The 25293-nt window shown below is 48.0% G+C and overlaps 1 protein-coding gene across 1 annotated transcript in view; it reads right to left on the bottom strand.

Annotated features, from left to right (window-relative positions):
• The window catches only part of LOC119105558 (uncharacterized), a 104680-nt gene that overhangs the window by 16706 nt on the left and 62681 nt on the right, over positions 1-25293 (bottom strand). The window contains exon 5 of the mRNA XM_037229018.1: positions 23729-23933. Within this exon, the coding sequence (XP_037084913.1) occupies positions 23729-23933 (205 nt within the window). The remainder of the gene's footprint in view (positions 1-23728; positions 23934-25293) is intronic.

Raw genomic sequence — 25293 nt, 5'->3', positions numbered from 1 at the left:
ATTCCAGCATTGCACATCCTTTTCAAAGCGCTCGTTTCATTCCTGCTCCTGCCATACCAGCCACCAATTACCATCCAACTTGCAATTAAACTCAAAATCATAGCATTCAAACACATCACATATCGGCACTTTTGAGATAGAATCATGACATTAAATGGCACCCAAATATCACGTTTGTGGGCGGCACTTTTGGTGGTAACGGCTTCTTTTGGGTTCTTAAATGTCATCGGGAATTACGTTCCCAAAGTGGGAGTTTGTGGCATGCAGCATTCCAAAACTTATTACTATTGTATAAATGATAGTAAGTCAACCACTTTTTCAGAAATCGGTAGGTACCGGTCTTTGAAGATTCGAGGATATCTTACTTATTTAACAAGGGTATCACGTCTCCAGGCTCAACCAGTACCTATACTTGTAAGATAGAGATGGTCCATAACCCGGTGGGAAAAAATCGCAGTACTTGGTTGCCCTTCTCACAATGGGGCCTATAGGGAGACCCGGGGAGAACAAGCCGGAGTACAAGCCGGAGAACAGCAAGTTTTTAGCAAAGTTAGCCAAATTTAATTAAAAAATTGACGTGTTTTGGTATCGTCCAGATACGGGCCTTCCTCAGAGGGTGTTTGAAATGGCATGATATGCCTTAAAAGGAGAAATATCTATAGATTTGTAGTACAGGTCCTGCATTATCTCGGCGTTGTCTTGCGCCACCAGAAGATAATATATATTTGTAGGTGGAAAATAGCAACTTTAAATGCATGACTGAAAAGCTCTATGATTTTTCTACCGCAAACTTAACAATTTGTGTTGCTGCAATTGCATAAATGTTTTTTCTTAGACTATTCATCACGGCCTGTCATTTCAGGACCGACCCGTGGTACTTGTACTTGGTTGCCCATTGACGAGTGCTAGAATGCCATCACAATGTCTGTGAATGCGCCAGAACTCCTGTGCATGGTTTGGTTGTTTGTCTTGATGTGGTCGGAGTGAGGAGGGCGGAAAGTGAGTGAAGATGCTTGGGATTATGTGCATCGTAGCTGCGAGTTTGAGGTATTCAGTGAGACAAAGTGGAATTGGTTGTCTTCAGTTTTCACACAGCATGTATCCACACTTCTAAAATTACTTGGGATTTAGTTTTGGGACCGCTATTAAGTCATTCCAAAAAAGGTAAATAAATACCGGGGGACTGATCTATAAATGTTTACCACTGCAGGCTGGTGCAGAATCACCTTGGTATAACCTGCTGTACCTACAGCATGGTGGGTAGGTATGTAGGTACTAAGGTATCTATATACAACAAATGCTAGGCTTGGGTTTCCCATGTGGGGTCAAATATGAGGCTGGCCTCTTTTCAGCTTGTGGTTATAATTGCTGTAACCTGACAGGAGGCAATGCTGCTATGTTCCTTGCTGTCAGGCATAAGGTCTTGCAGTGGCAGTATTAAAATTGTCCCTACATAAGATCATAGGGAACTTGGAGAAGAGGAGAGGGATAACAGGAGGTGCAGGAAGAGAGGAGGAGCAGAAGTGGAGGAGGAGTGGAAGGAGAAAAGTGACAGAAAGAGAAGGTGAGGAACTGAAAGAGGAGAAGAGCAGAAAGAGAAGGATAGGAAGAGGAACACTTTTGGTATGTTTATATTAATTATGTAAAGGCCAAAAGGACAACATGTTAGTGATGTCACATACATAAGGCTTTCATAGACAGTTGCATCTGCCTAAGACTCATTAAAAAACCAGGGTGTGATGCACAGTGGTTGTCCGCAACTTAGTTTGTCAGTAAGCAGAGGATGCACCTGATTTATCATTTCGATATTGTGTAAGTTTGCATGTAGATAGATAATGATAAGTAACTGAGCTTTGTATGATGCACCTGTGAATGCATATGTATAAAGTTTGTTGTTAACCTCTCAACTGTATATTTCTTATTAACATGTACCATTAAGCAATCTTTGCATGTATAGGTGAGCTAGTAGCACTACAGAGATATGGATGGGATCAGTGTGGCACCCTCACTCACAAGAAGTGCTCTGTTCCACGGAAATGCAAAATTGCATGCTGACACTAATTTTTGCCAGAAAAACATTGGGAAAATGTTGAACCATTAAAGGCAGTATGTGATGTACTCCAAGCAAGGCCCATTGTGCAGATGCTCATTCCACACTAGACAGACCTTTGCTTGCAGGCAAATTTGTACTCCGACCACAAAAATTTTTGTACTCCGCCACCAGCAAAAAAAACTAAATTTCCCACCCTGTTCTGAACACATTTTGAAATACCTATTCCACCATTCCATCAATCTTGTTCAACATTGTAGCTAAATATGAAAGGTGAAATATCTTTCCTGTGTGATCCATTTTCTCTAATATCACTAGTGCACACACCTTTCTCCATCAAACTGATCATCTTCATGCAAAGATGTCCAAATTTAGCGACAAATTTCTGTGACTCTGAGACTTGCTGCTTCCATCAGGAGCCATGTATTGATAACTTTAAGAGCACAAAACTTGCTCCCACCAGACTAAGATGCCCAATAGCAAGCAGCCTGCATTGCCACCTAGGTATGTGATAGACAATGCATGAAAATGTGAAAAATAAATCATGTGAATGTTGAATGGAATCGCCTTTGAACAAAACTGGGAGATGAGAAACGAGTACCAGAATCACGCCGGTCTGTAGATTAGCAAAGCTCTCCCTTCCTATGCCCTATGCAGACCAACTCAAACTCGAACATGACTTAACCTGCCATTGACGACAAACTGCATTAACTGCCAAGGATGCAACAAAGATTCATAGAACACTGCATGCCCAATCACCTACCGCAGACCGCCGCCTACCCACATGCCACCACTGTGTCATGGCAATGCAAATAAGAGAACCACTCGTAATTCAGCGTCGGAAACGTCTCAACTATTCAGCAGCTTGTGCCTGCCCCTCAGCTCTGGTTGGAGGTTGAACATAGCAAAAACTCAAATTGGTTTTATGATTCACCTCCTCATGACTGATTTGTCAAGAGCGTAAATATGCTGCTCGTGCTGATGCCTTGAACAGATTTGTAAACATTTGGAGGGAAGCTGTACAGAGATATGAAGGACTTATTTGTACTCATCCAGGACCCCCATGTGGTTGGATTTTTGGCCACTTCCTGGCAACCGGAGTACAAAAATGTTATGGCAGGTGTCAATTTAAACCAAGTTGGTTTGTCACTTAAGGGTGTGAAATTAAAGCTGATAATTCAAGCTTTACAAAGATACCCTTTTAAGCCAAAGCATTGCTATAAAGAGCCAAAAAACTGTTTGGAGACGGCCATCTCACTCTGGTAAAAACATCGGGACATCAGAGTAACATGAAGCCATAAATTTTGCCCAGCAAATTAAGGGAAAGGGTTTATTGGGACAAAAACATCAATTGATTACAACATAAATTATCCTATTTCCTAATGATATCAGCTTAGGCAAATCAAAATCCATAAATACCTTGCATTACCCGCTGGGGTCAGCGGAGTGACCGACTCCGATCCCTTTTGGCCGGCCCACACAGATCTGTCAGGCATTGTACTTGCGTTGGCTCGGTAAATCAGTTTAGAGTGCTGCCTGTCTCTATTGTTCGGGTGGGACATGCAGGGCTTCCTGGTCTTTAAAACCAGCTAGCTGGTGGAGCGTGAGCAGCGTGACCGTGGTGGCGCATGAGTAGCATGATCATGATGGAGCATGAGTAGGTGGCCATCTGTGGCATGTTCATTTGCATTTTTTGTGTACCATTTTTGCCCGGCTGCATGTATCATACCCACCCACCGTTTTGGAGGGTGTAGAAGCCCAGTGTGTAACACCCTCCATTTTGGAGGGTGTATAAGCCTGATGTGTAATTACCCTCCATTTTGGAGGGTGTATACACAGAGCCTTTCATAACTTGCTTACCAATATATATGCACATGTGTTTTATAGTAAGAGTATGAGACTGTGTTGTTTCAGTGTGCCATGTTTGATACTGATGTTTCGGTTCATTTAAAGTGCTTTCACATGAATTGCTGTATCTGAAAAGTGGTGCTTTTGTTGAGTGCCACCTATTGTACTATTATCTCCCAAAGATCACCTAAATAAAGCTGTAATGATCTGCAGTGCTTGGATAATTTTGAGCTCCACAATAGAAAATTTGTACTCCACTACCAGGAAAATTTTTGGAATTTCCAACACTGGACAGAACTGTGACTCTGCTCAAGACTGTTCACCACACAATGTTGCAGGACTTCATTGAGCAGTAGCAGCCAAGTGCCACCACACCAATTGTTCAAACCTCTTGCATTAAATGTACACAACCAGTGAGCTATTCTGCACCTTGAAAACCCAGCTCCACTGCAGGGGGATATTGTATGACACATGAATATAACCACTTCCCAGTCAATGTAAGCTGGCATTAAAAGTAATATTAATTAATTCTGATGTTTGTGGTGCCCACCTGCATTCACACCTCTTCAATTGCTAAGCACAACTTTCTCACTCAAGGATGCTCACCCTACCTGGATTAGAAGCCAGTTTATATTACAATGAGCTTGACCATATGCAACACATAGACCACAGGTATGCATAGATCCAGTCAGAGATGCTTATAAAAGTACACCAGGTTTGTGGCAGTCACCTTGCATAAAACTAACTCAGTATCTACTTACCATGAATAAAACATAACACATGATTTTCAGACTACAAACTATGACACCATTCAATAACATCTTGCTAGGGCTATCACTGAGGCCATATTGCTGCCATTAGAATCAGACATTGACCTTGGCAAACAATATATTATTAAAATGAAAAAAACAATGCTAATACAAATAAAATATCTAGTCATATGGCATGCTTTGCAGAGTACTAAATGGCTTGACCAACTGATATTGGGCAAGACCTTGCTAAGCATAACCTGTTTTGTGGACACTAACCTCCATCACTTAGCAGCAATATGTAAAAAACTTGCCCAATCCTGTTATTATGATAACATCAGGAACTAAGACCTGTGTGGTGCAGTTTTGAGATACAGAAACTCAAACCAAATATTTGGAGTGCTCCAAATAGGGTGGCATGCTGCCAGGTATTGATCTAGTGAACACAACTGCATTTTGCAAACTAGCCATGACTGCATGCAACTCAGCACCCATATTGTCAAGATTGCCACACTTCAGGACTCACAATTATTTGATGACTTGGTAAATGTCTGACATCTGACTGCATTTAATATCTAGCTTTACTATGAATATCATCCAGTGGCTAGTTTCCTGTACACAAACCAACACACAATTCCAATTTTCTACCAATGAGCGATCACCAGTCACTGTACCAACACCCAGAAAGATGTGACGGCCAGTTATGATCAAAGAACTACTACACACATGCCATCCATGACTAAAGCTGATAAGCCTACCTCTAAGGCAACTGCTTTATTAAGTGTGCCCAGCAAACTGCCCACACCTCAAAGTTATTAGAACATCGAACGCAGGACATCCTTAGGCGGTACTCCTACTGGCAACGAAAACGTGTCAGGTAATGGTCTCCGGCGCACACGTCAGGAACCTGATCGATGATCCATCTCAGCACGTATGCCAACTTGACGTAGGCGAAGCCAAACACGATATTCCAGTATAAATCCACTAACCAGCTCGCCGTTGCTCCAGTGCCCCCGTCAGGAAAGGCTCCGATCGCTCCCAAAATGGCTACCTCCAGCATGCGTGAAAGTGATGCATTGTGGGTAGTGATGGAGAATGTTCGCCGCCGACACCGCTGGATACCCGTGCTTGCCCAAAACTAGGCAGACACACATGCGAGGAGATCTATGGCAGAAGAAAAAATGAAATCCAAGATAGGATCTGTTAAAAAATTGATCTCACTACAAATGATGAGCTAAAGGGTATATAAATCAGCAAGGGACATACCTTGAAACGACAAATGGCACCTCAAAGTCCATTTGCAATGAAATACCGATTGGCCTAAAAAACATACGTAATTGTCCGTCACTACGGAGGTGGTGCAAGCGGAGCATTGTAATCCACGGATCTTGGGTTCGCGTCTCAGAACAGGCCAATTTGGTGCGAACGACATATTGGAAAAGTATGCTGGCAGCTGATTTGAGCTCATCGTCAGCTTATTAATACGATGGGGCTGTGTTAGCGCGGGTACGAATATATCAGAAGGAACAGCATCATTCAGTCAAGTAGCATAAAAGTGGACGCTTGAGCCAAGGAGCGCAGCCAGACCCTTGGCAAGGGCGGGGGAGGGGGCACAGGATTGACAATGGCCCATGATGGTAAAAGGCCCCCTTAAAAATCGCCGGATATAGCCCGTTTGGTATTGAGGACATGTCTTTCTTCAATTTCAATATACATGCACACACACACACACATATATATATATATATATATATATATATATATATATCCTCCTACAACTGAAATATGGGCCAGCCGCTACCGCGAGGTCAGTTCTGCCACGAGTTAATAGTAAATAAGCTGACAAAATCCAGCGTTAACTGACTGCATGAAATAAATCGCCGGCGCCACAAGGGACCACAGAACGCCTAACATGGGACCCTATGTCGGCAAGGGCCCCGAGTCGGCCATGGTTCCGTTTCCTGAGAAGGGACAGGGACATGAACCCGAATGTCAGGGAGCCTCTTAAGTTGACCGAGCCTGCTGGCAATGCAAGGAGATCGGGGAGATGACGAGGAAAGGGTTCATAATGAGGCAGTGAAAGGGCCCTGTGTCAGACACGGGCACAGGAGCGAACATGGCCCCGGACCTCCACCCCATTTCGGTCAGGGGGCCGACAAAACGAACTGGAGTCATCTGCCTATCATTGGACCCCACTGCGCTGGTGGCTTGGCGACAATTCCAGACCCACGTCAGAGGCATATCCACAATGCTTTTAAGCAACATGGTCCATCGTTTCAACGTGGACGGCTATCGCTCGTCATCTGTGTCAACACTGGCATGCATATGTAAGATGACGAGATGCATATCACATCCAATCATCTTGCAATTTGCCATTGCATGATCCGATGTTTCACGAATGCGGGTCACTGTGCCTTGATAAAAAAGAAGTTTGCCTGCTAATGATTTTACCCAGAAACTAGATCTATATGCTCGTTCATATACCCATTAAAACTCGTGGCTAATTCCTGACGTCTTTCTGAGTTTGTATCCTATCTTGTATGTTTGCTTGTTCGTAAAATAGTGAGACATAGGTCATCTCAGCATTGCTTACAGAATGGAAGGTGATGCTGCCACAAGCACTGAGCCGAGCGTATATGCTGTAATAGTCGAAAACAGGGGACGCGTCATAACTGGAATGGTATTCGAGCACCAGCAACATACTGAGAGACAAATTCTGGGATTTCATGTGTTTCTCAAATACATGTGCACCGTAAAACACTTCTCTAGGCCTATGAGCCGCTTATATGATCCTGGTCACGATGATAGGGAAGTATATGCCGGACTTTGAGTTCTCCTTGGTTGGAGTTACGGGTGAAATCATGACTTCAGCTTATCCTCAGGCGGAAATGAACCTAAAAAGGATGGGAAATACTAGCCTGGACGGACCAGGAAAACTATACAGTCATGCGCTATACCAACAAAGTAAAAGGGAGTGCTCCACATTTGCATGGGATTTTAAACTGAAACAGCATCTTGAGGATCATTCGGTGCGGTTCACAGCACTACCGTTCTTAAAAACTAAGCTCTGTAGTTTTCTAGCTACACGCCAGCGAAGATGTCCAGATCATTTCAGGGGCGCTATTTTAAGGTCACCCAGGCAGCCATGAAAGCATAATAACGTCATTCAGATCCCGCCGTTCAATTGGCGATGCGGCGATCAAGGTCAATACACATATCTTTGTCGAGTCGCTTCATATCTGGCGTTCGTGATCGCGATTTCCAGGTATAACGGCCGTCAATTGGCTCTCAACTAATGTTGCGCAAGGTATGATGACAATCAAACAATGACGTATTAAGGAGCATTTTTATTAAACAGATGAATTGTGCTATGTAGAGCAGCCTTTTCCAACTTAAAAGTTTAACAATAATTAGGTTCGCTTATTGCATCATACCTAATCCGTGCTTCAATTTCTTTAAATGTGGAACATTCCCTTAAAAAACAATGACATCTACCAACAACATTTACTTGTCAGTATCTAAGTTTGGTCGCAATCAATGGCGTGGTGAGAAAATACCAAAACATTTGCTTCGTCCGCTAAAATGCCGCAGCCCACCGCCAGCCAACATTTCAGCCAAGGCTGTTCGTGAGATAACGCGGCGGAAACATTCTGTCATCGAGCACCTTTACATGAAAAACGCCATAAAAAGAGCTACAATGACGCGGCCCATTTGCGTTCTAAACGCGTATGGCTTCGATCGGTCAGGCTCTGGTGCCATCTTCATGGGGTTCCTGAATCATTGTCTGCGGCTACCTTGTTTACCCTGCACGGTATGCATGTCTTACTGATGTAATTCCCCTGGGTCACCCTTAGTTGCGGCCAGGTCGAGAGTGAACGCGCGGGAGCTTTAACGCAGGATAAGTGATGACTTCACTATCTTTCGAGCACATCCGACCAATGGCTACAGAAAATGGGTGAGGAAGAGGAAGGCAGCAGAGAAGCGTACCCACATTCGAATGCTTCTAGGTCATGCATCCGTTTGCATCCGTCTCACTCCAGTAACACCACGGCACAGGACATTTTTGCTGCAAGTTTCGTCTCGTGATTTCAAGACCGCCACCATTTTTTTCAGCATGTGACGCATTATCTCAATTTGTTATAACGACGAGCTCGCTGTAACAGTTGTGTTTTATCCATTTATTTCGGATGTCTCGGGCCTTTTTTCAACACATTTAAAAGGTTTGTGTTCGCAGCACTTGCAAAGCAGTGCTAACGCCATGAATGTGCCCCGAAATCGCCATCAAATATACCGATCCAGTTAATGAGATCGTCCCGTCTCCGGGCCTTTGGCCGAACAGACCTGCGGAAGGTCTTACACAGCGCGCGGCGCTCTGAAACAGCCGCCCAGGGCCAGGCTGAACTTCGGCCAGCTTCAGTTGACCTCTCATGCCGTTCCTGCGAAACAAAGCACCCGTTGTGGGACTCGAACCCTGCGTCGCCGGGTTACAAGGCCAACATCTGTCCTCCCCTCCCAGATCACGCACGGTTCCGCCGTTTGTATCTGCTGAACAAAACTGATGAGTCTTTGGGTACCAAGGCGTAGCGCGGGGTGGCGTGTTGGGACAAAAGGCCTATGTAATGCGTTCCTGCCGGAAGAGTTTATGGTCGGGATGTGTTTGCTGACTGCCATCAACAGGCAGACAGGAGTGCCCCTCTCACGATTCCAGCGACACAATAGCCGCATATTGACAACAGAACACACAGGAACAGGTCACGGCACTCCGTGCTAAGAGGTGCAAACTAACAAAAGAAAGGAAGTGGGGCAGGCTCGGCGTTGGATATGAACAAAATAAAACAAATGACACCAGAGAATAAGGTTAAAAGTAGTCATAATAAAACTTGGAAGATAAATACACTTCTAGTGCCAGCCAGGAGGTTTCAGCTTTAGTAGCGGACGTCATTCACACATGTATGAGGAAATTTTCCTGACGGAAAGCTTGAAATCCTGAGCCTTATCTCCAAGGAGTCCGGCTCCACAGGCTCCACCGGCTCCACCCAGATCAAATCATTAGTTCCTGCCAGAGCCATGACGCATGCGTTGCGGCCTCCTACTACTGTGGGTTGAATGTTTTGCCGACGGCGGTGACTTGCCCGGGGAGCAGTTCCAGCCGACAGCGGTGACCTGCCCGGGGAGCATTGCCAGCTGACAGCGACGGCCTGCCCGGGGAGCAGTGCCAGCTGACAGCGGTGACTTGCCCGGGGAGCAGTGCCAGCTGAAAGCGGTGGCCTGCCCGGGGAGCAGTGTCAGCTGATAGCGGTAGCCTGCCCTGGGAGCAGTGCCAGCTGACAGCGGTGGCCTGCCCGGGGAGCAGTGCCAGCTGACAGCGGTGGCCTGCCCGGGGAGCAGTGCCAGCTGACAGCGGTGGCCTGCCCGGGGAGCAGTGCCAGCTGACAGCGGTGGCCTGCCCGGGGAGCAGTGCTAGCCGACAGCGGTGGCCTGCCCGGGGAGCAGTGCCAGCTGATAGCGGTGGCCTGCCCGGGGAACAGTGCTAGCTGACAGCGGTAACTTGTCCACGGAGCAGTGGCAGCAGTGTTGAGCCTCTCCCAAAGATGATTATGTAGTTGAGGGTCAAATAATGTTTATTTACCTGTTATTTCACAAACCCCTTTAAATGTTGAACAAATACGCTTACACGGTTTCGAAGGAGTTCCTCAGAAGACTTCAGGAGTGCCTGAAGGACCACTTAAACCATGGAACTGGTTGAAGGCTTAGATTAAAAAAGGCTTGAACAAGACTAGTGGCAGTCAAACCGCCCAGGGAGCCTTTATCGCCAAGGAGCTTGCCAGATCATAGGACCCTTAACGACGCAATCGGGTCAGCTGTGAGTTCAGTCGAGTACCCGCGCACCAGACGGGTACAGAACTAAGGTCGGCAACGGGTCCCAAAACGGGAAAACAAAAAGAGAACGCCAAAAGATCTCCAGCATTTACTGGGCCACCGGGGCGATCAAGGGGCCTCAGCATGGTGGACGGTACCGGTAAGACCAAGGGCCCTCAAACGAACAGGTGCTTTGCAACGGCTTCAGGTCCTTAAAATGTCAGGGGCACCGGGGCAGACATACATCCATTATGTCCAGATCCCAGCATGGTGAACACCAGGGTGCTTAACAGCTTCAAGCGCTGTGCAGGCAATCGCGTTATTGACATCGCTTAGAGTCTGCGTCAGAATAACATAATAATGTTGATTGTGCGCACACACCAACGAACAATGTGCGGCAGTAGATTTTGGTGCCCACTCGCATCAACGTGGTTAATGCGAGTTAGCCTTGGGTGGGATAGCCTGCGGTCGGCGGCAGCGGACGCGATAAAGGTCGGGAGATTGTGGGCAGGACGGCCTGTGCCAAGCATTGCGGCACGTTAAACTTTCGCCAGCACGTTATGACGTTGACCTGGAATTTCACGATTGGATGGTGGTGGCCAAGGCTCACACAACACGTTCTGCTTAACGCGGGTTCTGATCCCAGAAATCTGTACATTCAGGAGGTTTAGACTAAATATATACAAACATCTTGACCGTGACTGCTCCCAGGACAAAACTACCCCGTATAGTCTTAGTACGATGTTATTCGGCGTACGTGCCGTTTTTGTCATTCAGCACACTTTTCAACATACTTTCGATATCCTATAAGAACTCAGAAAACGTCAAAGCCCATAATTTTGTACCGTTGTCACGTGGCTATCGCCTGCAGCGCCCCCTTGTTGTGGACAGCTACGCTGACATCGCTACATGCGCATGATAGGGCACTGTCGGTATGGTCGGTGCGTCTATATGCTGTGAAAATCGCATCTTGGTTTTGGAGAACCTAAAAAATCTGGACGCCTGTAGCCTTGTAGCCTTCCTTTTTGGTCTGAAAAGCAGCTTATTCCACTCCAAATGCAATCTATAAGAGGATGAGTCGCCCTGCTCAGTCTATGGTGTCTGTCACGTCGCGGCTGATATGGCGTTGGTGTCTGTCTCGCCACATCTGGAAACAAATCCGAGGGCACATAGTTCAGCTTTTGGTGCTTTGGAGAAAATCTGCTGGACCTTGAATTTCTGCTTCACCCACACAAATTATCCCACAAAGCTTTGTTGTAAGCTGGCTCTTTGGCGCTGTAACGCTGCTGGTACGCCTGGTCCATTCTCAGTGTGCTTAGTCGGTGCTACATCTTTCGATACACCAGAAGATACCGGCTGAATTACGTTGCGGTGCTTAACAACGATTCTACTGACCACTGCGCCAGTGCGCCTCACACGCAGGGCACCGCCAATTAACACAGACACTAAAATTTAGAACACAAATAATTCCAACACGCTGCGCATCATTGAAATGCGAACCGAACCTTTAAAGTTTGAGGTGATTTTACCGGGGCGTCGGGGAACCGGCTATTGGCGCAGCAAAGCAGCATGCGCCACGACTAAGTCGCGTACCTTCGATGTCTGTGCTGCGCAGAGCACCGTCACGCGGACCAGACTGAGTGATCCGTGAATGCTTAAATGATCCAGTTGGAAAAATGTTGGTTCGGGGATGTTGGCAAGGTGGCCACAGGGGCAGCGCGGTCGCTTTTTAAAGTCGCTTGAGCGGTTCAGCCTAAAAGGTGGATTTAACCTGTCCAAAACCTGTTTTCTTCCCGAGCTTTGGTCTTTTTGATTCCTGCTCTCGATGTTCAATTAAAAAACGTGTTTTACTATTTCATGGGTTTAAAATTGTTTCCCTGCGGACGAATGACCTCTCTTTTCACAGAAGACAGCTAATGTGAGCTGTCTTTTGTGAAAAGCTTAGAGCGAGGTTGAATTCACAGACATCTTAACAACTCTGAGTAAGGGATCACTGATGACTACCACCGTCGCTGATCGTGTGGTAGATTATGGCCACCACAACCACGATTATGTGACAAAAACGCTGGCCATTGTTGGGTTCAAGTGGCTCAGGCAGGAGAGAGAAGGGACACGGCCCCCCCCCCCCCTCCACTTCGGTTCTGGGGGGCCCTTTGAGCCACCCGGAACTGACGATTAAGGCCCGATTTGAGGGGCTGAAGGGCCTGAAACGCTGGCCGGAGGACGTATTCAGGGGCCTCGGCCTGCGATGCCAGGCACTTCAATGCCAGCGAGAGGGCTGTTTGCGTCGATTGGGCGCCCCTGAGTCGATATAGACCTATATGTGGATCAGGCACCATCAGTGCGCCGCACCGCCGTGACGGTGCGGTGGCCGACACGGAGCCGACGCGTCGGTTCCGTGTCAGCATGGGGCTGAGGGCCCATTAACTAAGGAAGGCCAAAGCCGGACCAGCGATTTAAATTGGTATGGATCCCAGCGTCTGTCAGGGGTCAACAGTGACTAACGGGGGTCCTGTATTGGGGAAGGGGCCCAAAGTCCGTCACGAGCTATATTTGAGGAGACCGAAGAGGAGCCGAATGCCCCTCAAGATCAATAGCCTCATTAGAGGGCAAGAGCCTGAAGCTGTAGGTCACTAGGATCAAAGCCGTAAGGTCATGATCTGAAGTACCAGTCAGAGGGCCTCTTGCACCGATTGAGGACCCCTGAGACAATGCGGACCTCTAGGTCGGCCAGAGAACACCAACGCAGAACAGTTGGCTCCGTCTCGGTCTGAACGCCGAGGGTCCATTTCCCAAGCCGCAGTAAAGCCGGGGCCCACGATTTGCATTGGCCTGGGCCCCCGACAATGATCGGGGCCCTGTGTCGGGCAGGGGCCAGAGGTGCTTAACAGAGGGTCATGCGTGCGCAAGTGGCCCAGAGTCCGCCCAGTGATGTGCTTAGATGCCTATCTACAGCCAATACCAAGGCAATAGTTGAGACAATTGTTGAGTATTTATTTAGCCCCGTATTCCCTCCTTACTCATATGCATTGCGGGACTCAGGGGAACATTGGTGGCTTCACTCAGCATCAGGAGTGGGAGGGAGGAGGGGCTCAGCCCCCAAAATACACAAAGTGACGCTCCTGCACGGTCCCCTCCCTCATGAGCCATGAGGATTACATAACAGACTGGACGATTTGGGAGGAATTTGATCCGAATTTGCAGGAGTGTGGAGGAAATTTGACATCCTGTCCCCAATCCGAGGCAATGCTGGCTACGCACACATGTCAAGTCATATCCACGTCATAGTGTTAAGACAAACGTCAACGTTACGTCGTTGGCGGCGGGTATCTTAATTATATTTATACCACAAATCCTCCGGCTCATATTTGCATAACTCACAAATAGTGTTCAATAATGGCTATACAAATCGTTCTGACAATGTACCGAAACCCTTACTCGAAAACTATCTCAAGAAGAGAAACAAAATGATAGAACAGCATTCTAGATACTCTCTCGAGCTCTCCAACTCTCGAACCCTCTGGAATTCTTGAACGCCCTTTGGAACCCCACCGCCCTCCCCCTCGGACGTCCGGAAACGTCGTGAGCTACCACATTTGTCTTACAAAAATACTTTGATGCCCGATCGGGAAACCGATTAACAGGCGCTGCGTGATACTATTCTAAAACACTGCGCTCGACTGAGATCCAGAAGAAGACTAAGATCAAACAGATACTACAAAAGTGCAAAAACATCTTCGCTGATTATAAACACAACTTCAGTCAAAATGCAGATAAATCGAGGCAGACCAACGCGCAAGTTAACTGTTTTCAGCCTGGGACCGCGAAACTCGCAAAGTAAACTAATTGTGTATTGGCCTGGCTAAGTAAGCCTCAGCCGAAGTTTTAACGAGGTCCTCATGCACCTACGGGAGGAGCATTATGACTGCATTTACGAGAGGGGGCACCAAATACACACCCGCGCACACCGGAGCACCGCACTCGATAGAAATGTGCTGATCGCGAACACTATCACACTTAAAGACTATATTATCCAGACCATACAACCAAAGACACCCCACCGCACTTGAAACATTGCACGCCGCCGACATGGCACCCACCATCGACCTACATTACAAACAGCTCGCACAGCTGCCAGTGCACGACATGCGACCTACGATAACCCCATTCCCATTAGTACTAACTATCCGGCCGATTACTGTAAATGTTGCGAAAATAAAAAAGCTTCCATCCGTACAGAAGAGTGCCTCGAGTTCGGTCTTGCAGTACGCGAATGCTACCCCTGCAAATGTTTCGATCGTGCATTTCGCAGAAAGACAGCGGACATTTTATACCTTTGCCGTGTTTGCCTGGGTGTGTGGCATACACACATATAAACATATATATATATATATATATATATATATATATATATATACACATACATACACATGTACATATGTGTATAAATATGTACATATATGCATGTATGCATATATATATATATACACGTGTGTGCGTGTATATGAATATAACAAATCAAGACGCCAAGTTCGACACCTTCTGGCTTAGTGCGCCACGAAAAAGATCAACCGCAGTTATTCTCTGGCCACAAAGCCAGAGAAAAGCAGCCGTTGCATGTCGAACCGCCTTCCTAGGGTGCTGGACTCACGGGGGAGCACCGATCCCTACCCAGCGTGCCGCAAGGACCCGTTGAAGCGATTTGTTTCTAATACGTTTCTTAAAATACACGTTACGACCATCGACAACCACAAATAAGAACGTAACGGACATTGAGAATGACGCCGGGCTTCTGAGCTTAAACAGATTCCATTAATCTATTTCAGCCGCTCGATGGTCCAGGTTGCGGGCGAATTTGCTGATACCCCCCCCCCCCCCCCGCCTCTGGGTCGACTGCCAAGCCCCCGAGCGTTCTTACGAGGACATCGGCAGCATCTGACCCCGCGATCTGTTCTGAGGCTGTGCCGAAACCCTGGCGAAAACTTAAACTCAAGCTCAGGCAGTGAGAGTAACAATGCCCCGGCTGAGCCGAAAGTAGGTGCTAGAGGAATTCAAGTGCTGGGTGAGACCGCGGTTGCCCATAGGGGAGTAATCTATGCCATGAGCCTCTATGGTTGCCCATAGTAACGGGCTGGGCTGGGCGCAGACTTTGGGAAAATTACGAGTAATGTTGCAGGTAGGGTTAACAAAGTTACGAACTATCCGACAGACTTCAAGAAATGTTACTCGATGTTTCTGCTAGCGCTTGTTTTAACCATATCTAGATCCACTTACACTTCTTCGGGATATATGGACCCATAACAACGGCTTTGGGTACAGGCTTCCCTGAAACATCGTCATGACTTAGAACTTAAATGCTGGAAAAATGCAAACGGTTGAGTGACGGGATCTGCGAATGGATGGCGGCTAGGTAGAGGATTGATTGAGAAAAGAAAATCTTACCTATCAAAACGTCAAGTTGTGATGTCATGTCATGCCCGCATGTAATTACGCGGGAAAGTGGGCTTTGCTGACTTAACATGCTTTGTATTGAGAAGAAGAATATGACAAATTTTTACATTAAGCTTGCTTCGACACCATTTCATATGTTCAGAACACAAAAATGCCTTCATAATCTCGCACTTTCCGAAGCATTGCTGGTCGAGACCACAGCGCGCTTAACGCTGGTTACACACCAGTCCACACCAACTATTTCGATGTTATCTCCTTAGACTCGAAGAAAAGAGACCAATGTGAATTCTCCATTTTTAACTTTCATAATCAATTCACGAAACTTAAATTCTGTATCTATCATCGATGATATATACGATGATTCATGAAGATGATTTGTGATCATTTATGATGATGATGTACGACGATGGTTTATGATGCTGTGTCATAGTTGATGATTCATTCGTGTCATAGTTGATGATCCATTCACACATCATCTCATTACCACCCCATCTTTAGCAGCTTCACGAAAGATAACATTTCTGAATGCTTATGAGCCAACCAGTGGATTACTACTTCACGAGCCAACAAGCACACCAGAAGACAATATCGGGATCCAGTATCAGGATTTAGCCACAAGTTTTAATGGGTACATAAACGTTCACAGTTGTCTATATTTCTAAAAAACAAAACAGGCGGCGTACTAACCACTGATTTTCTATCAGGGCACAACAGCCCACATTCGTAAACCATTGATCATGCAATGGTACATTGCGAGATGATTGGATCTGATAGGCATCTTGCAATCTTACACATGTATGCCAGTGTTGACACCGATGACAAACGATTAGCCGTTAACGTTGAAGGGATAGACCACACTGTCCAAAAACATAGTGAATAGGCGGCTGACGCGATTCTGGCTTGTCGCCAAGCCACCAGTACAGCTACATTTATCTCGTTCATCTGTCATTTCATGATCTCAGGGGTCGTGCAGCCATGCGTGTTTCACAAGTTTATCAACGTCAGACAATGACACGTTTACCTGACCGTCGGCGAGCTGCGTGTTAATGAACAGAAAGGCAAGATAAGTAGGTAATTTCCCAGGACATCCACGGCATCCTTCATGCTTGAGTGCACTTGCTCATCTCACCATTGACGGCTACGCCGAGAGGAACAGTTGGCTTGAAGTCGTAGTACTGCATCGGCGCAAATGGAGTAATACCCTGGATAGCAGGTGTTGGGTAAACGAAATTCTACCCATGGAGGCCTCTGCCATAGGGTCAAGGGATATGCATCCTATTGCACTGCTCTGTGGACCCAGCTGGCCGCTGAGCAGACTGTGAACCATCAGTGGGCCGTCGGTGGCCAGGCGAGCTCTTGGGCTAGAAGGGCCCTTGAGCGAAGCGAGACGCCTATTAGTGACCGGAAGTTCCCAGGCAGCCTCTGTCCCTGAGTGTTCTTGACTTAAGAGCGCAACGCCACCGGCCAGGGACTCGTCAATGGCCAGAGGGTTCCTTAAGTCCCTCAGTGGCCAGAATGGCTTAAGAGCACTTCAAAGACACATGGACGACGAGAGGTCCCCCTGAACACACAGATTTCCCTGAGCGGCCAATGCGTCTCATGAGTAAAACATCTTAGTAGTGTGACGAGTAATGTAATGATCCGCGAAATTCAAAATGTATAAGGCCTCGCTGTAATGATCATCAGTAAAATTTGTTAGCGAAACGATGTGATACGATTAACGAATATACATCTTGTTAACCGTGCTTCGGAGGTGGCACGAATCGCAAAAAGGAGGGTTTATTCAAAATAACATGTTTTTTTTTGCGTGCAGGCAAAAGGCTATGGCAAATGCATTGTATGCATTCTCAGAAAGTACATACATGAAAAGTGAAACAGAACTCAGACATGCCGATAACTGGAAAGACAGATAAGATGGAAGCTGGTGGCCAGAAGGGTCACTAGAATGCGTAGCTAAATAGCCCGATCTGCGTTTTGACGAAGCTTAAAAGTTAGAGAATAAGCAAGACCCGAAGATTAGTTAGAGGTCTTATTTGGAAATTAATATACCTTCAGTACACCTGGAGGTACATATTGAACCACACTACCGAGCAAGCACTGATTGTGTTGAGAAAACACGCTGTTCCGAAGCTGTGCCCATGATCAGATGCTTTTGCAAACATTAATGAGCACCACAAAAATATTAATCCCGGAACACTTCTGTGAAGTTTTTTTTTTGTTGCATTTAGCCCAAATATGTTGACCGGATAGATTGCTGGGACATAGACCAAGCCGCGCTCTCGCGTGGGTCCTGATCCACCAACCGATTGTGAAATTCAGGGTTAATAGCAGAATTGGTGCGGCAAAAGCTCAACGTGCCACAATGCTCGGCGGGGCCTGTCCTGGCCTCTGACCTTTTCTGACCTTTAGCGCGACCACTGCTACCGACCGGAAGCCACCCCAGTCACAGGAGAATGATGAGAGCCTAAACGAGCAGGAGCACATCCAGTCACGGGCGAATGAATCGGAAGAAAGGCGCTGTAACCAACTGGACGCCGGGGCGGACACACCACACAAAACGTGCCAGAATCCGTTGCTTGACGCCACTGTCGTGAAACAACCAGACATCAAAGATACCGATGAACTGCACTTTAAACCAATGGCCATTCGAGCCATACCGCATTACCATTTGTCATTAACCATTGACCTGTGCCTGGATCCCAAGGATATCTCCAGGATCCCACAGGTTCCGGTGTTCATGGGATTCTGGGATCGGATCCTGGGATATTTTCACGGCTCCAGACATGTCTTCCACGTGGCCATTACGCATACAGTCCTCACACGTCACAAACGCGGAGAGCAGTGCGTGTAACTTTTGATTTCCAGTCGTGTGAATGCAACCTTGTATGAGAATCTTTAACTTTAAAGTAAAGAACCTTAAACATTTAACTTTAAAATATTGAGCTTTAAAATAAAGATCTTGGCAGCATTTTGGAGTTACGTATTTCACTCATGACCATGAGCACAGGTTGAAACGCCGGATTTTGATTATGTAACCAATGCTAACCTGATAATTCGCTTAACTAGGACCTCCTCGTATATTGAAGGGTAAAGGTATACGACAATGCGGGTATCCGTATATTAGAAATGCTGCACGTCCATTATCTTTGTCACACACCCACACAACCACACACCCACACACCCACACACCCACATACCCACACACCCACACACCCACATACCCACACACCCACGCACCCACACACACACACACCCACACCCACTTTTACACCTTTAAAAGCTGCCATGTCTTGCGGTTCAGTTTTTTGTTCCGATACAGGAGTTTCTCGTGCAAAAAACTGCCAACATTTGTAGACTGGACCAACATACGATGGATTTGGCAGAAAGCAAACCTGCCTACAGAGCTATATGGAACCAAATGAAAATAAAACAAACAGTAATGCGGTCAGGTAACCAGTGTTCCAACAGATCATGGAAATTTGACTGTTTCTCCTGGGCCCAGTATTTACTTCTTGCGTACCCATGCATTGGAATAGGGCTCTAAGAACCGACTGAGCCCCCGCCCCCCCCCCCCTCCCAAAGCATATAAAGCGACGCCCTTGGGTTCCCCAGAACGAAGGCAAAACCACGTCTACACACGGGTAACAACACATTGCGATAGCATGCGACACACCCAGCTTTGGTTCTGCAAGGTGGCAATATATTACTCCGCCCACCTGGCTCATCTAGTTTAATGTTAAATGTTAAACAAGTTAAATGAAAGAACCATGCAGTTCTATGCGGAACACCGCACAGCAGCATTCTGAGACATTTGTAATGCTGAAACTGGCGAGACTGGCCTCCATTTGGGGAATGCGTGAATAGGTATCCCCCAGTTCTGCAACAGTTTGTTACCCCAGTGTGGTACAGCGGCTGGTTCGCTCATTGTCGTCGGCCATGTTTCACGGCAAGTGACAGCGCAGGGGTTGGGTGGATCACCGCCACGTCGCTTAGATCCCCGTCTAAGGCGCCGCAATTTCCCGAAATCGATTGGACCGCTTTACCGTGGGTGGCCAAGAAATGACATTGCACCCACGCCAAAGATAGCCAGTGCTTTCTGGCCAACAGTTTTCTGGCTAGCAGCCTGGGACAATATTGTGCAATAGTCAGGATCACGCAGATAGTCAATGCGATAGATTATGCTTGGCGAAGACTGATCCAAACGGGACTTAGAAGGCATTTTATGCCGCTGAATCTCCAGCGACCAGGACGCATTCGCCTACGCACAAAATAAAAACTGCTTCACCGAAGAAGCAACGGGGAATTACTAATAGTACATACATCGCGTGCTACTTAGTACTTAGTTGACAGATCTATAACAATCCCCGACGAATTACATGTAATAATCACCCTGGCAAAAAACAAAGAACGACCAATTACGTACTTTTGGTACTCCAAAATTAGTTTCGACGAATATGAGCTACCGCTCCACAATTGCAGACTTACTAGTCATAAAACGCATTCTTCAAGGCCATCTTCTATGACTGCCGGCTCCGCAAAAACGCTTCATGCAAACTTCGTCAAAATTTTGTAAGTGTAAAGGTCTAGTGGTATTGTACATAGTCTTTAGTATTGTAAAGTCTCGTGCAAAATATAACAATTTACTGTGAACAGGTTATGTAGGCAAACCCCTTTTCCACAAAGGGCTTAAGCTTATGCTTGCTTTTTATATTGGAGTGTCGTAATTGCGGGACAGCAGAAAATATCCGTTCATGGATCTGAAGAGGAAAACAAATTTTAAAATGCCGGTTTGATAGTTCGACGTAAAAAAGCCAATTTGGATGTCAGGAACATGCACCATGCACTTTGTACACGAACTCAAAGCTTCTTTAACGAATCCGAATAGTCTGCAGGACAGTAAATATCTTGGGCTGTAACACTGATTCGGTTATGGAAAATATTGCCCTCCATGTTAGTCGAAAAATGAGGGACATCTGAGCCGCAACTGGATAGGTATAAAAGGCACTCGCGTCAGCTACGGTGACGTTCATACTCACGAGCGAATGCCATCTGACCCCTCTTGTAAGCAGAACAATTACAAAACAGCACCTAAAGTGCATGCCTATATACAATCCTGAAAGAAATGACCGCGACCCGTGTCGAATGTCCAAGCTTTTCAGGGCCCTTCAGACACTTGCGAGATTGTCGGTTGGCTCGTGTATGCAATCGCCACCATCAGACTAGCAAAGCCAGTGATTGCCAAGAGCGTGGAAGCCCATCGACCCACCTGGGGTGCTCTGACCCACGTGGGGTGCTCTGACCCACGCGGGAGTGGGGGGTTAGCTAGAATGTGTCACGACACTAACGCCTTTTGCCATTGTGAACCAACGAATCCCTGAGCTGTTCCTGTGCTCAGATTGTTCATCGAGTGCCAGCGGTGACTTGAGTTGTGTGCTGGGCGAGGATACCGCATCACATTGAAAACGAGTCCAGCCCGCAACTTACCGTGGGTTGCCGTGGGTTACCGTGGATTACCGTGCATTACCGTGAATTGTAGCATTATCTGGACGGTTTATCACAAGCACCATCGTCTGTGGCCAAAAGGTGGTCCAGATGTCGCCGGAGGCCAGGGAGCGTTTCAGGAAGTGCAAAGTATATTTGGACTCTGCCAAGATGTAAATGAGGGGGCAAAAAGCCAGTTCTGTCAAGACAGTAGCAGCATGGGCCGGAGATAACAGAAGGGCTTTTGAGACGCCGTGGTGACCCCGGGCGGAGCGAAGCTGCCAGCTCAGGGAATTAACCTTACTCAAGAACCAGACAGATGACTGAAGACTTTCGAGGACTCCAGACCATTCCTGAAACCGTCGCTCAACGCTAGATGGCTTCGTCATGGTGGCCGGGCGGAGGGCCCGAGGAGCGCCAGGGGTCCAAAGTGGGCGGAAGAGGCAGACTGATCGGAAACGCGGAGCTGGAGGGCTACTGGCCTCACCGCAGCAGAGAATGACATGTAAAGACCTTTAGAAAACGTGAAATGGCAAGGGACCTCAGACTTTCACAAGACCAGGGGCAGGATCAGGGGCAGTTGTCCAACATTGCTTCGATGATGATTTGGGCAGTGGGGCGCGCTGACGACAGCGGCCATATGGCGCCGTCAACGTTGCCTCAAAGAAGCCGCGAGACAGAATATCTGCGACAACCTAGAGACCAGTCCACCACGTCTCGACAAGTTGTGAAAACAATGGACAATACAAGCAATCTCAGGTTGCACAGCGATCGGGGGGAGATAAGAGGTCGGTTAGACCGACTCTTCTTAGTCTTCCTTACCGGTCTCAGATCTAAAAGAAAGCCAGGGACGTCCCCTTGCTAATACCATCGTGACCTATGAAACAGTCCGGACCTTGAAAACGTGATTTGGACTCGAGTGCCGGGTCGTTCCAAAAACGAAAAAAATGTTAATCCCTCCGAAAATGAGAGATGCTTTGTTAGGCACGATAGCATGTCACGTTTCCTTAATCCTCAAAACTACACAGGTTTACCACCGACAAGTCAGGGATTCGAGATATTCGCGAACACCTTGGAGATCGGAGACGAAAATTGGTTCCTTTTCTCCAGGATTAGCTGTGTGCGACTCATCCGCTTTGGAAAACTAAGATAACACACTTCGTTTTACGTACAAGCCCGGACTCGCCTGGTATCCGAAAGGACATTTCTGTTACCTTTTAGCTTCCAGTTCGACAGAAGACAAAGTCAACATTTCACCCCCTCCCTCCCTCTCACCCCCCGGATGGGGCCACCTCCTACCTTTCCCGATACCCAGGTTCACCTCTCATTCCCTTCAGACGTCTGGCTCCATCTCGCACTTCTGCTAACATCTGCGTCTACTCCTCTCTCCCGATATCTGCGTGCACCCCTCACCTTCTCCCGACGCGTGGGTATCTCAGCCTCCCGAAGCGTGGGTATCTCAGCCTCCCGAAGCGTGGGTATCTCAGCCTCCCGAAGCGTGGGTATCTCAGCCTCCCCGACGCGTGGGTATCTCAGCCTCCCCGACGCGTGGGTATCTCAGCTTCCCCCGACGCGTAGGTCTCTCAACCTCCCCCGACTCGTGAGCCTCTCAGCCTTCCCCGGTGCGTAGGGCCCTCAACCCCCCCCCCAACCCATGGGTCTCTTATCCTCCCCCAATGCGTGGGTCCACCTCTAAGCTTTTCATGGGCATGAGCTCGGCTCTCAGCCTCCCCGACGCATGGATCCAGCTCTCAGCCTCCCCGACGCATGGGTCCAGCTCTCAGCCTCCCCGACGCATTGGTCCAGCTCTCAGCCTCCCCGACGCATGGGTCCAGCTCTCAGCCTCCCCGACGCATTGGTCCAGCTCTCAGCCTCTCTCAACGATGGGTCCAGTTCTCAGTCCCCCCGACGCATGGGTCCAGCTCTCAGCCTCCCCGACGCATGGGTCCAGCTCTCAGCCTCTCTCAACACATGGGTCCAGCTCTCAACCTCCCCAGACGATGGGGTTCAGCTCTCAGCCCCCCCCCCCCTGAGGCAGGGTTTCAGCTATCAGCCTCCCCCGACGCATGGGTCCAGTTGTCAGCCTCCCCCGACGCATGGGCCCAGTTGTCAGCTTCGCCCACGCATGGGTTCAGTTGTCAGCTTCGCCCACGCATGGGTCCACAGCCTCATCCTTTCCCAATGTCCAAATTCACCTCTCACCCTCTGATGACGCACGGGTCCTACAATCGCCTCTCCAAGCGCTTTGGTCTTCCACTCACCCTCTTCCGACGTCCGGATCCCACCTCACCTTCGGCGGACGACTGGGGCGACACGGAGGCGCCGTCAGACGGACTGAAGACGTAGCCGGTGCCGTCGGCGGCAGCTCCGTCAGTCTCCCAGTCCTGCACGGCTATGTGCACGGGCCCATCGGCTGGCTCGGCCAGCGTCGGCTCCAGCTGGAACACGTGCGCCTCGGGGTTCAGGCCCGCCGAGCACGCCGCTCCGGAGGACACCTGGCGGCAGACGGTGGAAGCTCAGCAAACGAGCGCTGTTGAGGGTTGACGGGGATGCGCAGTCGGCGTGGAGCGTTTTGGGCCGGGTGGTCCCCTGTGTGGTGCCGACGTTGTCAGAAGGATTAGACACCAGTAGCGAATGGTGGGTTCATGCTTTGGAAGACAAACGGGACAAACGGTCGCATATCAGCTGTGCGTCTGACGTGCGGGTCAATGGTGGAATTTCCAGTTCATTCCGTCATTTGAAATCAGCGAGCCAGACACATTATGCACGCACAAGCAAACGGTGAAACGGGACAGGATTTGAAGGTCCGAATTTCGATTTGGACCAACGCACGCAATGTCAGGAAAACGACGATAGCAAGCGTATTGAATGCCTACAGCTGGCTTTTCCGTCCTGCTAGCTCAGTTGGTCAGAGCGCCTGCCTTCGAATCCACCCACTCGTGGTGGGATGGGTTCGAGACTCTTTAAGCGCTTGCCATTTGTCCCTCACTGGAATAGCCTACAGCCGGTGACAGCGGTCCCGCTGAAGGTCAGATAGCGTCAGTGGGCAGGACGGACTGTGTCGAGCATTACGGCGAGTCACATCTTCGCCACAAAATTCTTCCGTTAACCTGGAACGTCACACGTGTGTCACTGCGGCGTTACGACGCACTCAGTGCTGAGGGCCATATGGCGTCGCCTGCCTCTCACCCTGGCAGGAAGGGCGGGCACCGCGGGGAATCGAACCCCGCGCCTCTGGTTTCCCATACGTGCAGTGGCTAACGTGTCCGCGTCAACTACTGCACCACCAGCACCCCGCTGCAACGTGACGATCTGGTGGTGAGGTTAGGGCTCGACGCATTGCTTAGCGTCAGCTTGGATCTCAGAAAACAATCCCATTCTGAAGGGGCGAGCAAAATCTCAAGAAAGGCATCAAAGAAATAGAAAGATCCAAGTTAAATCTAAGAAAAATATACCAAGTGGAAAAATTTCTTCATGACCCATTTGCCGCGTACATTATTCAAATAGCCTGAAGCCATTCGGTCATGCGATTTCAGATTATTCAATAATGATTTGTGGGTTGCACCAGGCTAATCAATATATACAGAGGTTCAAAATGTCAGGACAAATATGACGAGCCAGTAAAGAAACATTTTGCGCCAATGATATCAGTACAGCAAAATCGATCTGTGATATTGCCTGTAATTAATTCGCAGTAAACAAGGCACTGAGACTTAAGCAAGCGTTTGGGATCTAACTGCCGAGGAAGGTGAAGAGACCGCGGAGCAAGTCATTGAACGGTCGGTGAAGTTTAACACTTGACTAGTGTCGAAAATTTTTAAGATATCAAAGCTTCTATATATATATATATATAAA

This window comes from Pollicipes pollicipes, unplaced genomic scaffold, assembly GCF_011947565.3.
Source record: "Pollicipes pollicipes isolate AB1234 unplaced genomic scaffold, Ppol_2.1 Scaffold_6138;HRSCAF=7277_pilon_pilon_pilon, whole genome shotgun sequence".
In the NCBI taxonomy this organism is placed as follows: domain Eukaryota; kingdom Metazoa; phylum Arthropoda; class Thecostraca; order Pollicipedomorpha; family Pollicipedidae; genus Pollicipes; species Pollicipes pollicipes.
The sequence above is the reverse complement of the archived record's forward strand: the minus strand, read 5'-3'. Positions and strand labels throughout refer to the sequence as shown.